The 18,882-nt window shown below is 36.7% G+C and overlaps 2 protein-coding genes across 5 annotated transcripts in view; one reads left to right on the top strand and one right to left on the bottom strand.

Annotated features, from left to right (window-relative positions):
- The window catches only part of LOC143896785 (lachesin), a 163,994-nt gene that overhangs the window by 41,027 nt on the left and 104,085 nt on the right, over positions 1-18,882 (top strand). For all 3 annotated transcript variants that reach the window (XR_013256748.1, XM_077404809.1, XM_077404807.1), the window contains exon 2: positions 10,084-10,193. Coding sequence is in view for 2 of the 3 variants with exons in the window: in XM_077404809.1 (XP_077260935.1) it covers positions 10,084-10,193 (110 nt within the window). In the remaining variant the exon portion in view is untranslated. The remainder of the gene's footprint in view (positions 1-10,083; positions 10,194-18,882) is intronic.
- Positions 1-18,882, bottom strand: part of LOC143896784 (synaptogenesis protein syg-1) — a 143,526-nt gene that overhangs the window by 99,236 nt on the left and 25,408 nt on the right. The window lies entirely within an intron of this gene.

The following is an 18,882-nucleotide window of genomic DNA, read 5'->3' as shown; positions in this document are numbered from 1 at the left end:
TATATCATGTTTCGGTCAATACTGATGAATTCGTTATTAGGGTTTACCGTGGTGCAGAGCGCAGCACTTATTTGGCGTCCCGAGTCCCGATGGGAGCGTGCGAGATTTCGCGAGGCACGTCGACGAATGTCGTCCTAGAGAGGTTGAAAGGGATAATAACCTTCGCGGCTATAAAGGCGCGCAGGAAATTAAAATCGGTTAACTGCTGCGACGAGGGAGCGTAGACGAATGCAGGGCAACCTATTGGACGTCGTATACTATACAATTCAGATCGACACGGGGCAATACCGTCCATTAAGCTCCCGCTACGACCATTTTCCGACTTTATGTGCAGTGCATTGCGTTCTTTTAGCCGTTATTTGTAGAATTGGAAAATATGATGTTACGGTAATTAAGAAGAGATTAATTTTCGACGGTAAAATCTGCTGATGCCCGGGCACATAATCGATTGTGTAAACTCATAAACGAATAAATTTGCATTACACGTTTCCGGAAGCACGGAAAAGTTCAAATGTACGGTGAACGGACGAAAATGCATTCGCAAATTACCCTCAATGAAATATTGATCGGAACTCCATTAATCGGCATGGCTGTCCTCGTCTGAATTTCCTATCCGGTTGCTCGAATCGCGTTCTCTTTAAGCGAATACCAGATAGTTTTGTCAGACAAGATTCGCGCTGGCTATGGCGGAAAATTTCATGCTAGGGAATAGTATTTCGATTACGATCTTTTGGGGGAGTTAAAACACCGGGACTATATATATGCGAAGTGACTATCGCAATGCGAAGCGTTAGACTTCAGCACGAGGTCCGTCACGCGACGCGAAACAAAAGATGGAAATCGCGTTTAAAGACGAAGTCGGAAAGGAAGACGAGCCTTTATGGCGAGAGCACGCGGGCGGCGGCAGGCAAAAGGCGAGTTGCATAGTACGTAAATCCGATATTCTCACTGCGCGTCTTACCTCACTCTCTTCGCGGGAGCGCTGAATATCCGTCACACGATACGTGAGTCCCGAGAGGATTTACTTTACTGCAGATTGATGGATGAAAGAATATTATTTTACCGGCGTTGAAAGCAATGCCGGATTATAGCAGTTTGGAAAAACTGTTTAGCGCCGAAATAATGCATCCCTACGGGATGCTCCGATATATATTTTTTTTATACGATCTCTAATCCTCCTTGGGCTTTCGACATTGTTTTGCACATTTATTTACCTTCGAGCGGCATTTACCTAACGGCAACGAGTATACGTTCTAATATCTCGAGAAATTTATCGGATCTCGTTTTCGGGAACGATACGCAGTCAAACTTTCTCATTTTACATCCGCGTCCAATTATACTTTTCTCAGGAAAAACGGAACATTTCCACGCCGTTCGACCATTTAGCCAGAGTATGTACGAAGTTACGACGCCGGCAGTTCATTTAGATAAGATCTTGGTCTTTCGCCATTCGACTGCCAGACTTCTCGGGGGATAGCAGTTCTAGATTCTATCACTGGCAAAACAAATCCAGTATATCTTTCCCCCGGTCGGACGTTTTAATCGTCTCTTTACATCATAAGGAAAAGAAGTTTAATGGTTATATATAATAACAGAGTAACAGACGAACGATATGAGCAGATTAATCTAAACGATGCATAAACGTTACTGAATCGCTACACCAAATTCGCTGCACAGAGTTGAATTAACACAGAAATGTATCGCTTGCGAGGTTATCGATTTCTTATAAAGTTTCATTATAATGGTATTTTCGTCGCTGGTTAGATCGCGGCTTTTTATAACTTCCTCTCATTCTCCTGCATTACTTTAAGATAAAATTCTCTGACTTCCCACACCTCCTCTTGGACGCGCAGGAACATGGGAATTTTTCGGCATGGATTCTTCATAAGAAAAATTCCTAGAGATACCGCTACGATTCTCGTTTTTCTTTCTTTTACACGCGGATAATATATGTACATACGTGTGCGACCGCTCTCCCGTCGTTCGCAAGTTTCCGAGTTGGTCCACTTATACACCCAACTACGCCACGCTCGCTTCTTCGTCCCCGTCCCTATGTAGAGAATATAACGAGCATGCGGGGGAGGACCTCACGATTGTAAAAAACTATACGGCGTACGGCGCAAGGGGTGCAAGTTGGTTCTCTCATTTGAATACTTAGATTGGAAGGGTCGCGGAGGGGCTTCAGGATCCGGGTAAAGAGTGGAGGTAGATGGTATCCGTGCGAGGGGTGGGGACGGCCTGGGGGCCGCTTAATCGCGTTTTCCGAGAAATTTATGAGATCTGAGCCGATAAGGTAGGGAATAAGAGCAAGTCTGAGAGACCTCGAAGAGAAAAAAAGGAGCGACGGGAGAGAGGGAAATAAACGGAGTTCAGGAAAGGGGAGGGATGGAATCGCGCGGTCCAAATATAACAATTCAGTTTAATGCGGAAAACGTCTGTGATTTTCCTAAAAATACGACGATCCGTCGTACGGGAATCGTTCGGAATGTTCCTCTGAAATGCGCGACGAAAATATATAACTGAAATTCAACTGATCAACTAAAATTGATTGATAAACTATGTCTGGATAATCGGATATCGCTTCTATATCGTAATAGAAAGAGTATTAATAGAAAATGAATATCTCTTGAAGTTTAGATTTTTAATTATTATATTTTATTATTATATTTTTAATTATTATATTATTATATTATATTATTATATTGTCGTTTCTTTAAAAGAAAACTTACAATTAGCTGAAAAAGGAAGAATCATAAGGCTGCGCGGCCAAAAGGTGACTGAGAAAGACTCGTTAGATAAACAGACTGCTGTCATAAAATTTTTGTTTAGCTTGTTTTAACATAAAAAGATAAATTAAGAAATATACCTATTATTAGATATAATATCCTATTATACTTTTTAAATTAAAGTTAAACTATTATGAAAAATTCTTTCAATTTTTCTGCTGATCTAAATAAAGAACTCGGCTTGATAAATTTTTTGCAACTTTATCAAATTAAACCATTAATGGATCTAGTTGAGTGTGCTAAAAACATTGATGAAGAAAGAAATAAACGTTGTCTAGTTTTGACATTCCAATAGCTACATTTATTATATATTATTTTTCTCTGAAAATTATCTGAACTTTTTACTGCTTTATATTGGTAAAAAAAAAATATTTTTGGAATTCATATAATATGCTATATATTTCTAATAATGTATGTCAAAACTGTGATATTGATTGAATCCAAAGTTTATCAATAAACCATACTTCGTTTGTGCAGTTGACCTTTCATTTGCAACATGGGTGCAAGCGAAAAAAAGGATATTTTTATTCTTATCTTATGATTTTCTCACAATTTTTATTGCAAACGGAGGAAAGGTCGAGGAATAAGCGGTGGAAAGCATGTACGCGAGTAAAACTGATGGCATCGTGGCGCGAGAAAAAAAAAAACAAAAAACGTGATGAAAAACGCGAAACATTTGTCCTAGCCTCGCGTTTTTACGTTGATCAATGTGATCGTGGTAGGAAAGATAATCCGCATTAATAGGAGGTAACGCGTGCGCGCGCGTAGTGAAGTTTTTTCGCGGTATGCTGCGGCGCGGCGCGACGCCCAGATAATTGTGATCGCAGTCATCGTCTAGCGCCACTAATCTAGGATATTTCTCTATTAAGGCCAATTAATCTTTGTAGCTGATGATGTCGGCGCGAAAGAAAGGTTTATCTGCTCTCGTTCTTGTTTTTCCATCATCAGTCTACCACCATGGCAAAGAAGTGATATCGATAGATAGGTAAGCCGGCAGCGACTTTTTTCGCTTTTCCAAAGGAAAAATCGAGAGGCTGCGGCACCGTAAGGCAGCTGATAAGGACGACTCATTGGTCCCGGGATAGACAGACTGCTGTCATTTGTCAGGCATCCTCGCCAAAAACGATGTGTACCGTTAACTCCCGCCTTCCTATAAGTTTCCAATTCGACTGATCAAATGCATTATTATTTTCGCAGCATTTCTTTCTCGAATGCGCTTTTTACCTATGCTTCAAATTAAAATTGCATTGCTTTTATTTGGATATTTCTGAATAATTCAAAGTAGCTAAATTAAAGATTTAACTTGATTTGTTTTAGACGTTTTTATAGATATCAAGACTGCTCACAATTTTTAGCAAATTCTTGTTTTATTTAAAGTTGCTTAGATTTTGATCTCTATATTCATGTAAGTAATAAGTATATATATATATATATATATATATATATATATATATATATATATATATGCATTTCAAGAGTTACGCTATATATATAGATAAATATGATACCGGCATTTACGCATATATATTATACATATAAGGAAATTTTTCGACAGATTCAAATAATTAATTTGCTATTTATAATTTATAGCGCTAATTTGTATGAGAAGAATCATTATTTAAAATATATTTGTTTATATATATAAAGAATATTTACAATAAGACAAACTATTATCGTAAAGCAAGAAGCCATTCAAAATTATTTGATAGAATCGTCGGTGCTGGGCGTAAGGTGACATTAGCATTGAAAAATCTTATCTGCGAAAATCTTCGTCTCGCACGTGCGCAATTCGCACGCCGAGAGTGCATTCCACGGGCGTATGGTTTTTCTCGAGCCGAGCTAAAAAAAGAAAAGAACGGGAGAACGGGGGGAAAAAAGGAGAAAAGCGGCGGGTGAAACGCATCGACAAAGAAATACTCCAGTAGAATCAAGATAAACTCCGTTCCAGGGGAATGTCTGTAGACGGTGATATGTATATAAATTGTATACGAACGGTCGATGCGTAGGTGTCCCCGTGTGGGTTGCACATGTGTGCGCTCGACCGTCTTATCTCGGATTTCGTTTCGGACTTTACAGCCCCACGTATAGAGGTCCTCCGCAAGAAGGAAACAGTCCTTTTTCTGGTTGCGGAATCGGTTGCGGGAACCCCATGCATTTCTGATGAACGTTCAGACCCGTAGAGCCCCGCGACGGCCGGGTTTCTTATCCGTCGTGTGCCCTGAAATCGAGGCGATTGTGATTTCGATTTAATGAAAATCCGAGTATCCGAAAACAATCCGATCCCAATGCCACATAGCGGTGACTTTCCTCGCGAGGCTGCAATTTTCACGATTCGATCTTCATGCACTTATCTGTATTTTTCGTGCACGATGTCCGCGATATAGATTTTAAGAGACAAGCTTCTATTATCTATTTTTTACGCTTTTAAAAGTTTAACTCGTCGAAACTCGCCGGTTTTTAATGTAAATATGGTTCTGTGGCTATCTAAACTATTAATATCGCTATATATTTCCTTTTTTTATTTCTTTATTAAATTAGCCTTTTATTTGAAATAACAATTGAGTTTGAAAATATTCCGTTTTATGACTGATATTTTTGAACGAGCGATTATTCATTTTGTTAAAGCGATCCACTAGATTTTTTTACATATTCAGTTCTTAATCTGGTACTTGTGCTGTATGTATTTGTGTTAAACATTGCAATATTTCACTGAGAAAAATATTATAATATTAAAATTTACATGATGTAGCTGGTTTTTCGTAATATTTGTATGAACAAAGATAAAATCAAGTTTAAACAGAGAAAGTATTTGCTTTGTCATTCACATCGATAGTGTTCCTTTTGTCCGGAATCTTGTTACCTGTTAAACTCTTAATTACGCAGAGAAAATATTTTTGATGAAAGAAACTTCCGCGGTGCGATAATTGATACGGCATCGAGGCATTGACCGTCGTTATAATGAGTCCGATGAGTGACACGGCCGCAAGCCAACCGCGTCGCGAAAAAGACTATTTTTTTTACGGCCTTTTACAAACGCGGCGGAACACGGTGGGGATAAGAAGCCTGCAGGAGATCAGCAACTTCCGCCGTATTATTTGCGAAAACTTTATAACCACGACGTGTAATTGGAACGGACTCTCGGTTGCGCCGCGAGAGCCTAAAGGAGAGTAACTTACGGAGCGGCACAAAAGCGTGCTACGCGCGTTATACACACGTATACACACATACGAACGTCGTCGGGGTGGTTTTCATGTGACGGAGGTGATTAAAGAGCGGGAGATCTCTTCATTACGGGTCGAGTGCCCGCGCGAATTTTAATTAATATCTACGGCAAGTCTCCAGTCACGTGTCGCGCGCGTTTCAGTACTCATGCTACGCATCAATCCATAAGAAATTCGACCCTGTAATAATCGCTTTGATTCACTAATTATGTAAATCTAGTTATGTAAGAATCTTATAAAATTTATAAGATGCTTTTGTCTCCAAGAAATTTCTTCATGAAATTACAGAAAAATTTTACAGAAATTTATAAAAATTGATTTTTTCCGCATGATATATTGTATATAAAAATAATAAATGTCAAATGAAAGTTAATTCAGAGATATTTATTTAATTTTTGTCAACAATTAGCAACTAATAATATAAATTTGTAAATAACTAACTTCCACGACGAAAAATGATCTAACTTTTTAATATAAAGTAAAGAGGTCAGCATTTTCATTAAGTACAAATTTTAATTAAACGACGTGCTACATTATGCTCATTCTACTGTATCAAAGAGCCATATAATTAAAAAAATTTATATGTAATAATGTATATTTGCTTTAAAATATAATGAAGATAGGAAATGATTTTTTTCTTTTAATATAATGCATTATAATTATATTAAAATGAAATTTGTAAGTTGAATAAGTTATATAGCAAATCGATCAGTTCTTTTTGATATATTAGTAGAAGTAGGAAAAATAACAGAAAAAGGAATCTTAAGGTATTCGCGACACCATGCACGAGAAATTGCTGACTAGCCAACCTTGTTATTAGACATTGATTTATTATTTCCGGAAAAAGTATAATGGAATTATGTTACCAGAATTATATAACTCTCATCTTACAACCTATGATCTTGCGGCTAAAAGTCTAGGCCGTTTTTCAGAATAAAGGAAGGAAGACTTGAAGGAATTTACATAAGAAAGAGTAACTCTTGACACTCGCGTGACTGAACTTTTACAAGACGTATGAAGCAATTTAAAGCGTTTTCGCTACAAGTCAAATTTCTAATACAAATCAAGATCTATGTGGTATCAGATTTAAAGATATTAGTTCTAGTTTATCATATATCTATATGTATGTATGTATGTGTGTGTTAGCTTGTGTCGCGAAAAATTTGACAATAGCGTTTGAACGACTTGAGTCTTTTTCTACGAACACCTCAGTGTTTTTATCGTCATTATTTAGTTGCTAAAATTTCCGTTTCACACATGTAAGAAGCGGTAATCTGGATAATATCGAGGAATTCACTTGAGTACCGGTAATGTCAAGTAAATCTCAAAGACCGCACTTATCTCGAGAGTGTCTCGCGGTGACTAGTATAAGAGAGCACCGTGAAGGTCTACCTTATACTCTACCGCAACAACGTACACGACGCTTCGGCTTTCGAGCAAAGGGCCTCGTGAAGAAGTGCCAGGAGCAACAGTTTATGTCAATTTTCCGCTTCATGTACTTCATGCCGCACTCTTCGCGAAAAAGCAAGCCGGCGCGGGCGCGGGCGCGACGCAGCGGCAGTAGAGAGCATACACGTTGTGGAAATATTACTGTTCTAAACGCGAAAGACGATACGTATAATTTAGTACGGGGAAATGATCTTTGTACAAAATCTCATGTTAATATGCCATGCGTTACTTATATAATAGCAATTTCGCCCCTCTCATTTCCTTACGATCAACGTTACCAATGATATATGATGGTTGGATATCGTTTCCTTACAGTTATTGTCAGAAAACTGAAAATAGATGGATAAAACATCACGATGGTATTCTCATAATAGAAAATTATGATCATTTAGCACAAACATAATCATTGTCAGCGTCGCTGGTAATTAGATGTATTAAAGAAAAGACGAATGTACGTTATTGATTAGCGTTGTCTATAATTCTTGGCGTTGTCTATAATCGTGTTGCGCCTCCGCAAAAGTCTCTACATACTATTTAAGAATTGTTGATTCAGGTACATAAAAATCACGCCTGAGCGACAGTCTGACACCAGAGACTTTTGATTTTAAAGATCTCTCGCCCGCACGGTCCATTTCGTGCAATGCAATTGCAGACGACGCGTAGAAAGACTCAGCAGCGAGAGAGCTTGGAGAATGTAGTCTCTCTACAGTCGGAAACTACATACGCGTGTCACCGCACGGCCGCTAGAATCCGTAGATAGTAAAGCCGATGGCAGCAGACCAAAGAGAATTTTCTAGCAGTGTACACTTTGGTTACTCGACAAGTGAGAGTCACTTCGATTCACCCTTAAAAGTCATCACACAACCCGTTGAGACTTTCCGCCCGAAGTATATCTTTTCTACAAAAAAGAATCTATAAAATGACTCACGAAAAAATGATATATTAATCGCACCGAGATAAATCCAGTTTGATAAGCTCTCTCCTTTTCTCTTTTACTGCTTCTTATATCCTTTTCTTTCATCCATTTTTTCTCCTTCCTTTTTACTTGGCACATGTACTTTCTTATTCTCAACCTTTTCTTTCATGTTTCTTTCTATTTAATACTGTAATACTTTGTTACATTTTATTTTTGCTGTATTATTTCTTATCTTAATAAATTTATATTTCCAGAATATATATATATATATATATATATATATATATATATATATAATATATTTTTTTCCTGTCTTTTTTATACTTCTTTCTTATTTACAATCCATGCTCGAATTGCAACGAGACATACTTTAGTAGTCAAATCGGATTTGAAGTTTCAAATAGTATTATTGCGGAAATAACTCTAAGTACGTATAGGCTTTACAGATTTATAACTTTCTCTTATTCTGCTTCTTCCCACGTGTTTTTATTAATTTTCTTAAAATCGATATAATAATATCTGAGAATGACGCGTATCGAATAAAATAAAAATCGATCTATCTTGGCAGATATTTCTAGCGCTTGTTGGATGTTTAAAGTGCAACATTTATGTAAGAGATTATAGATAAGTAAACTTAAAACATTCCGACAAAATATATAACGAACAAAATAAGCACATCCAAAAATGATAAATGGAAGTTGTTGTATATCTAATTTGAGACACTAGCACATAGACGGCAACAAAGTGATATCGTGTATAAACTCGGTTTCGCGACATATCGGTTACGAATTTTTCTGTTCCACGCGTGGCGTTCTTACGCAAATGCGAGCCTCACGCATGAAGTAACATCACGCAGGATGGAGAAATACAAGCGTCGGGACAGACGGGTGGGAACTCGATCTCCATATAACCATCTCAAAATCCTCTCGTAGATTCGATCATCGCACACGCGAAGGACCTCCGCCACGTTTCTCCGAGACGATGGTCGGAGACTGGCGCTGGTGCGGGATACCGCGGGTACGTAGAGACTTGAAAAATTGCATTTTGTATTCAATAACTAAGCTGTCACGCCGACTGGTGAGCTTCTATAACTCAAAGCGCATCCACGCAGCCACGCGTACTACACCGCCCCTAGATCGATCGATCGCCTTTCCCGAAGTAAAGCAACGTCGGGGGATGTACGAATAGTATATGCTCCCCCTGGCGCACTCGTGGAAACTCACTGACGTTGTGATTTCAAAAAATTCCGCCGTCGAACTTTGTATCGGATTTTGTCGATCGAGTTTGCACGTCTTCCGAAGCCCGACGATGTCTGACAAATCCCAAAACTGTCTCATATTTGTCAAGTAAATTTAGCCCAAGATTTTGTCGCATTGTGGCGTCGCACATGGATGTCCCGTTTCAACCGTATTAAAATTTAATTAAAATTTCATGTGGTACAACGGTCTATCTCTGCGCAAACAATATGTTGTAAAGCAGTAAATGAAATATGATTTGAGCATTTACATGTGTAATTTTGTTTTATTACTTGTGAGATAATTATAATTAAATGTATACAGAGTTTAGTTAATTATTGTATGCTAGTCTAGAAATTTTCTCGCAATTTTAGTAAAATATACTACTTTAGATCTCAATTATTAGAAAATTATCTATACTTTAATAGATGTTTTATATCTATGTATTAACGTAAACTTTTACTATTTTTTTTCAGTTACCACCATCCCTGATCCCGAATTTGTCGACGAAATCGGAAATATTACAGTACCAGCAGGACGAAATGTCAAACTGGCATGCAGTGTAAAAGATCTTGGATCATTTAAGGTACGTACATGAATGAATAACATATTATTACTTTGTTATACTACGACATCATTCATTTATGTGTATTTATTACTTTTACTTCAATTACTTTTAATTAAATTCGAGAGCTGTAATATTAATAGGAACAACAAAAAAAATATTTACTTGTTGAACAACTAACGAGAATTGATAAATCAATAATATCTACGCCCGTATACCTGTCTACATTAATATCGAAGATTAAAAATTTAATCAATTTTATTAAAACTAGCGGACGGTACAGTTTTAGGATAAATATTAAACATCAATATTTTGTTCAGTCGATTTTTAATTAAAATTTTAAAAACCGGCGTCCTTTTACTTTCAGTTTTGTAATTTTCTAAATTCAATCTCCGCTGAAAAACCAAGTTAGCAGAGAATTATGAGTACGCGATATCGTTAGATCACGTGGTTCGATGATACTGAGATACTTTGATAAATGTCATTCATCAATAAAGGACCTCATTAAATTCGAAGCGCGGGATGCTAGAGAAAAATCGAGGGCGAAGAGGAATACACATATCTTCGAGGATCTTGAATAATTTTCTCATCTGGCGCACTCATCTCACACTCAGCTGCTATCGTACGCGGAATAAATTAATGGCACCATGGATGTATATATCGAATATTATATTAATATATATTTGTGCTTCAAGCAACGAATAGATCGAATTCGTAATCATTACCAATTATTAAACTGATAATGATTATCTGAATAGAACCAGTTGTGAATGAAACGTTAAAAAATTCAGACTTTTGGAAATCAAAATTTCAAGTAATTTATTTGTCTAAATTACTTGATATTACTATTTTTCCTTGCACTACAATTAATTAAAGTTGTGTCATCGTTAATAAATATGGCCGTTATAATATTGGCCAAGAAATTTGATCGTTTAAATTACTTGATACAAGTATTACTCTTCGCATCGCGATTAATTAAAATTGCATCGTTAACAAACGCGATAATACTATTCTTAATATAGAAACGATAAGGGAAACATGGATATGTCATGAAAGAATGAGTTTTTACTCAACTGCAAATCTCGCATTTTCCAAAAGTTTTTAAGGTCTAATCTGATCTAACTCGCTCCAAAAGATGTATAAGGGAACAAAAAAAAACATGCTGTTAAATAATTTGGCAATTTGGCTGAGTTATTACAATGTCGTTCGTATTCGCAAATGAACCAGAAACATACACTCGCAACGCTACAGTAGTCAGAACGAGCAACGGAAGTCGGAAGTTCGACGCGGCTACCTGAAATTTTACATCCGGAAAGGGAAGTAAGATTGAATTGGCACTTTCTGGATCCGCGCCAGCTCGTCTCACACTATATGTCGCACCACTCGAATAGTCGTCATCTCGTTTTCCCGAGTCTCAAATTGAAGAATTCGATCGCACCAGCAAGGCACTCTCTCGGTGTGTTTGAGATGCATCTAGTTTTATTTTTACTCACGCTATTTCAAAATTATTTGTTTTATCGTGATAAATTTAATATAATTATTCACGTAGAATATGTTTTAATTTTATTTCCTAGCTATATCATTTGTTAAAAATAAGAAATGTAACTTTGTTTTTTGAAACTAAAATTATTGTCGATTGTTTAAGTAAAAATTTATTTTCATATACTTCGCGCTAACTTTGATTGAACTCTGCATATTTTTCTATCATTTCGTATAAATTAACTACCAACTCATCATTTTTCTAATATAATATAATATCCAAGGTACTAAAATTTGTTTCAGCGTCTCGATATTAATAATGACACAGTAAACTAACTATCAACTCATTTCTTATATAATATCCAAGGTACTAAAATTTGTTTTAGCGTCTCGATATTAATAATGACATAATTTATTGAAGTTTGTATCCAAATAAGCAAAGAAATTATCTTCCGCTTTTTAATATAACGTACGATTAATTGTATGTATGTAATGTATGTGAAAGTGTATATTTAGATTTTGTATTCTGTAACTTATGTGAGGATTTCCGTATTGAAATATGTCCAAGATCGAACCGGACAATACTTTGTCGGGCGCTTACGCGAAGTGATTTTATATTGTAGTGGTCTGAGTACGTGCAACGGTTTACCTCTCACTACTACCACTCCTCCTTACGAGCCTTATACTGCCCCTTAGTGCCCTTTAGTGTCCCATGGAAAAGGCCATCGGGGATCGCAACCGCTAAACACGCACTTAAACCAACCCTCGTGCCTGCTCATCGAGATCAACGTTATGTTATCCTACGATCGTTCTGTCCACCGTTTACCATATTCAGGTTCACACGTATATCGAGTGGAAAGTAATTGTTGTGGAGTTACATCGATCAATTACTGTTGGTGGCTGTACGGGTTTTTCGTTTTGCAAATAGTGATTTCCCGATTTATTGCAACGGTATACGTCATAATTTTATAGGTAACAGAAGTCGTGAGAGTAAATTGATGGTAGATGCTACAGCAAACATAAAAAAGATAATAACAATTAGCAATATATATGTGGTGTATATTATAGAGAGAGAAAGAGAGAGAGAGAGAGAAATTTAATTTTACATTAATTTTGTAAATTTTTCGAGAAACAAAATAAAAGTCCTAATTTTTCAATCTAAATTGAAATGAGCGTATAAATTACAAAGATCTTTTTTTTTTATCTCCAGAACGGAACAAGGCAGGATATTTTATATCGCTTTGAACTTCGTTTGATATAATTTTGCATTCATTGCCATCAGGGAATCCGAATTATTTCGCAATCTCTCTGAAGTTGCGCTTGACGTCGTTAACGGGTACATTTACGCGCGAAAAAATTTTATCGCGTTTAACGTATTTCTGCATTTTTCTGGTCTTCTGGATCGCTCGTCGAGGTGAGCTCCTGCGTATTATCGAAGAAAAATTCGCGATATTTAATCCTCATCGATGCTACAACGAGATTTTCATAGCTTCCTTTTACTTGCCGGCATCGTAAAGATATCAATCGTTCATTTTCGCGAATCAAGACACACCGGCCGAGAAAAATAACCGTTTAGTCAAGATATTAAAATTCCAACTTTTTTTACTGCGCATCGATATAATATAAAATATATGATACCTGATACCTCGCTAAGAAATTTCTTTTGTTCCTTAAAGTATTCATTGTTGTATATCAGAAAAGTCCGTAACGTTATATAACGTAATATAAAAATTTAATTTAACACCTAGTTGCTTTTATTAATCTCAATGCTTCTAAATTACAGTTCAGATTCTTATCGATACATTTCTTCGAATTAATTTCTTTAAAATTTTTTTTTTTTTTTTTTTTAGAAAAACCTTTATTAATACTTGTATTACGTCAATATTAAATTTATGTATAGTTCATATAATTATGAATCTTAGTATGTTCCGCATAGAGCCGTAACGAATTGATAATAACATTGATGCAGCAATCGTCATGTCCAGTTATATACCTCACAAAATTTTATTCACGCAATTTATACAAGTCACGGTCCGTATCTCGCCGTGTTGTATCGATCGTCTGTTTCCGCGGAAACATAATTTTGATTTAACTCGCATTCCACATTTTCGTATCGCGCGCAATCGTGCAAAAAGCTTGTCATCATCTGTATGAATGAAACACAGGCCCGCGCGCATCTTAATAATATAATTGTACAGAATATCTGTTTTTCTCACACGTATCTCATCAGGATTCCAGCGACGGTTTATTTGGAATTTCGCCGACCAGTCGTGCGTGTATTGGTCATGCGCGCATATACGACCGTCGGTTTTTTACGCTTCAATACAGGCAAATCGTGGGACCGCGTGCGCGCGTTGTTCGCGAGCGTCGCGAAAAAGAAAAAAGGAAGAGGACGCATGATTCGAAGCGCAGCCAACGAAAATGTAAATTCACCCAGCACCGTAGTCGGTGGCATGCATCCGGCCGGAAGTAAAAATTCTCCTCGGCGTTATTGTTTTTTGGTCGCTTGCCTGACGTACAGCCGGCTCGTATCTCTTAAACGGAGAATTCCTCGATTTACCGATACCATTTCGTGATGCTGATCGCGGATTCTGAGTCTCCTGGTGAAACGTAAGGATATTGGCTTTGCCGATCGGTATTTCTATCGGAAATCGCACGAGGAAGAGATGCCTGATAAGAAAACACATTTCGATTCCTAGCCGGGATACAGGCCATTTTTTTCGTCCTCTGGGTCGTCGAAAATTCGCTATAGAAGGTCACGTAATACATGTCGGACATACTTTTATGTATTATAATATATTTTAAAATATATTAACAGATCTAATCGTATATTATATTATTATATTGTCCGAATTATTTTGTAAAATAAGAAAAATGGTAATATTATTGATAAAATTTGGAACAAGCTAGAGTATTTTTTATTGATTTTTCCCTGCTAAATAGATATATACATCACGAAGAATACTTTGATTTGTATTATTTCGACTAGGTTTGAATTGGAGCGAGTATTTATTTTATCGATATACACTCTTAATATTGTCGATTTGGTCCGCCAATTTATACAGCATTCGTACAACGAGAATTTCACCCTCACGTTTTTCTTCTCTCGACTTCGTGTCGCTTCCTCTCGACAAGAGTCATCGTCATGTTACATAGACGGGTATATCTGTATTAAGTTCTCCTCAGATTATTCTCCAATTAATTAGCCCGAACGATTCTTCAATTGATCCTCGGCGTGCGACCCGCCACCATCGACGAGCTCCAAGAGGTTCGTTATCCTCGATTCGCTTTCACCCTTAGACAGGAATGGGTAATGAACTGGAAGGTGGTTCGTACCGGGTTGTATTATTAAGATGTTAGATTGTGTTATGCTTGACCGCGCTTTTGGGGATAACGAGGATAATGGAATTAAGCGTGTCGGAACCGTCGATGTACCGTCTGTCTGTACCTCCCATCACCATCTACTTTGGGTTATTTTCCATCCGAAGCTCTTCTTCGAATGCGTTTCTAAACCGATATCATTCATTTATTTGATTATCACAACTGAATAAATATTCTCATAAATTGAAACTTTACTTGATTATTATTTGTCATTATATATTTTTTATTCAGTTATTTTTTACTGGTATAATACACACACACACACACACATACTGCATGTATTTATATTTTATATTTTCATTTCCTTGTTATTGTTTTGTTCAAATAGAAATACTGGCAGTCAGAAGAATCGCGCCGCCGGCCGAAATGCGAGCTTTCGCTACCTTTAAAAGCCCCAGTGTCCCATATGGGAAGGCTTTTTTTTTTGGCAAAATAATCATCGATTTTTCCTCGCTTGGCTATCAGCTTCGCTGACCCCGCTCGCTGTGGGCTTTTTTTCTCATCGTCGAAAATCTGACACCGACCGATCCCGCGCGTATTTATCCCCACAAATCACACGGGAGCGGTGCGGCACGCGATTCGTCGATAAGCTCGAGCTGTCTGCTCGCAGAACATCTATCGTTATATCGATCGCGTCCGTTCACTCTCTTGCACAGTACTCGAGAGCTGTCGTCAGGACACACGGCAGGGTTTGTGGATATATGTGGATATACAGTGTGCGCGGAGTCTACTTCGGAGCGCCGACAGCAAAACCGCAAACACGCGGCTTGGCGCGACCAAACCTCAAACCAAAGCCAACACTATTGCCGCGGGGGTAAGTAGAGCTTATGTAGTTTCGATGAGCGACCACGCGAAGGAAATGTCGCAAGAAAAACAGGGGAAAAAAGATTGCTCGTGCCTTCATTCATCACTCGCGAAATCGGTCTGACCGCGATTAGCGGAGAAATTAATGCCTTTTATTCACTCTAATTATTTTGGTAATTTTTTTTTGTAAATGAGTGTTTTATTCTGATAGATAAAAATAAATTTATATGAAGAAGTGAATCGTCTATTGAGTTTGTCATAACTGAGACTGAGACTCGTAAATTTTATTTGGCAGCATCAGTCTTTCTCTTTTTCTCCTATAAAAATCTAATAATCAATTGTCTCAGAATGAAACTATTGATATAACTATTGATAAAAATATTATTGAAGTATTGACAATTTATTTGTTATAATTTTTTAAACGTGTCACACAAAGCTATATTGATAACGAGAAAAATCGGAAAAATAAGAGCCACAAATATACAATAAGGAAAATAAAAGGTAAAAGCAAAAATAGATCTAATAAAGATCTAATGTTCTTACGTTGATCAAAAACTTGGTTCTTTACGGATTAAATCTTCATCTTCAGAGATATGGCACAAATTTTCACTGTCATTAGAAAATGTTCTCATTATTTGAGTTCGTAAAATACTACAATGGCTCGTGAATACATTCCCCGTTGGTGTATTTGCGTATTTATATTTAGAGGAAAAAAATGTCTAAATGGCGGATAAAAAGTTAGTATTACTGTGTGGAAACTGCAAATGCAATTCAACCAGGATCAAAAACGCAAAGGAAATGTAGTTGTAGTTGGCGTAAAGAGAAAAATTAAGTATTTGCATCTGTGAGACGAAACCTCCGCTCTTCTGCAGCGTTTCTTCTCTCTTATTTCCGCTTTAACACGTAAATTGCTGGCTTCCGACGTGGTACAGGTATACTAGTTTACGTATTCGTTCCGTCTGTTTTTCATTTTCCGCATGTAACGCTGTCTATTATTGCTCTCAACTGTTATTTAAAAGACGCCTTTGTATTTTAAATAACAGTTTTGCAAAACGTAAAACTGCACGTGGCGTCTTCATTCGTTTTCCACTTCGCATTTATATATATCTATTGTGTATTTAAATCCTATCGTCGTAATTACGTATATGGAGTAAGAAAAAGTAGTTGCAAAATTTAGAATGTCATAGTTGTCGAGATTGTATTCGTTGAATTGAATAAAGGATGTTTAGATAGTATAATTTGTCTCAATTGGTACAAATGGAAATACAAGCTATAACTGTATGAAAAGGCTTCAATTAATTATTATTAAAAGAGTACCATGCTTACATAATACATAAATAAGATGATTAACCTAGTAGTTATCTCTGTACCTATTCGTTGTCTCTTCATATTGAGAATGAGATCTTCCAATAAGATACTTATTTGTACGCGGCACAAATTGCAGTGATAATTCTCTAACATGTTTCAATTTTAAAATGGTTTTCAAGGTCTCACGATTTAAGTGCGTAGAAAACCTAAATAATTCGCTTTAGTGATCCGTTAATATTTAAAAAATCTTTCCAATTACACACGCACGAAACGAAGGGAGAAAAAATTCAGTTTTATTACAGAATATCTATCTCAATAAATATCCATCTAAATTTCATAAGATATAAATTTTAAATAGCTACATATAATTTGTTTAAAACCGTAAAATTTTTTTTATTAAAATTTAAAAAAATACGAAAAAATATATCGTATTCTGTAGTTTTCTCAATTTATTCTTAATACAATTTTTTTAATAAAAAAAAATACGCGTTAAGTGTTAATTTTTTTTATCTTTATCTTTATAGCTTATTCCGACCGGTTCCTTTCCAACAGCATAAATATTTCACTAGCGGCCTCGTTTTTTTTTAATTAATCCTTCCGTTCATGTAAAAGCGGAAACTAATAAGATATTTACAGTGCCGGAGTGCTCCTTTCTAATTCATCTCCAACGGAGCTATTAATAATGCGAAATCGACACGTACCGAAGATGTACGAATTACGGGAAATTAATATTATTTCTGTAAAAAAGAATTTCTGTCAAGAATTTCTCTGCGTTATCCCGCATAATGCAATGAGGCCTCATCCGGGCTCTTTTGGAAGGTAGCTGGGCATAATAAAAAGAACGTTCGGACCGACGGACGTGACGGTAGCATACACACACATACATACATACATGCGGTACCAAAGTGCCGAAGAGTGTTTCGCCGTGCTCGAACTAATCGATGCGTTAATCTCCTGACCTTTTATCCCCACGTTTCGACTCTCTCGTCGCCGTTCCGGCCCGCCCCGATCATTCGAACCCTGTCGTACTATCCTTTCCCGATCCGCCCTAGCTATTCTGCCTGTTCGATAGAATATTTCCTATCCGCCAAGAGCCGAAAAATGATGACGTAGAGATATTTCGAAAGATTTTTTAATCTAACGCCACGCCTCTTTCCATCCGTACGGTTCGCAATACGTAATACCCTGATAATCCTATCCCGAAGCGTTTTGTATTTCATCCAATATGCATCGCGTCAAAGGGTGTTTGTCGATGCTACTATAGCAACTCGACGCTACTTTGCAATAATGAAGCGACTATTACTACCATCGATGATAACATACAAATAATATAATCAAAATTAGTAATATAAATATATAAACTTCATAAAAATTAAAATCTTAAATTAATCTCATAAAATTAAGACTTAATTTGTAGTGTTCTATTCGCGAGTTAGACTAATTTTTTCCTTTGAACAAATTTTTTTTTTTTTTACTATTATAAAAGACTGTGTGTTACATAATAGAAAGAATACACTGCAAAAGGAAATTTTTATGAGGAACGGTAATTTCAATTTCGTGCGATGAAGTAATGAAACGCTGACGACGACGTATACGAAGTATCTCTACATATATGTATAGTAATTAGTAATTTCGAAGCGAATGTATATATATACCATTTTTACAACCTCTTTATTTCGTGCATTCAGAGAAGCGTGGTTGTCAAAATTGCGCGTACGCCAGCTGTAAAAGTGTCGAT

Source organism: Temnothorax americanus, unplaced genomic scaffold (assembly GCF_048541705.1).
Source record: "Temnothorax americanus isolate GAGA-0224 unplaced genomic scaffold, ASM4854170v1 Scaffold2, whole genome shotgun sequence".
In the NCBI taxonomy this organism is placed as follows: Eukaryota; Metazoa; Arthropoda; class Insecta; order Hymenoptera; family Formicidae; genus Temnothorax; species Temnothorax americanus.
Note: the sequence above shows the minus strand (reverse complement) of the source record. Positions and strands in the feature narration are given on the sequence as shown.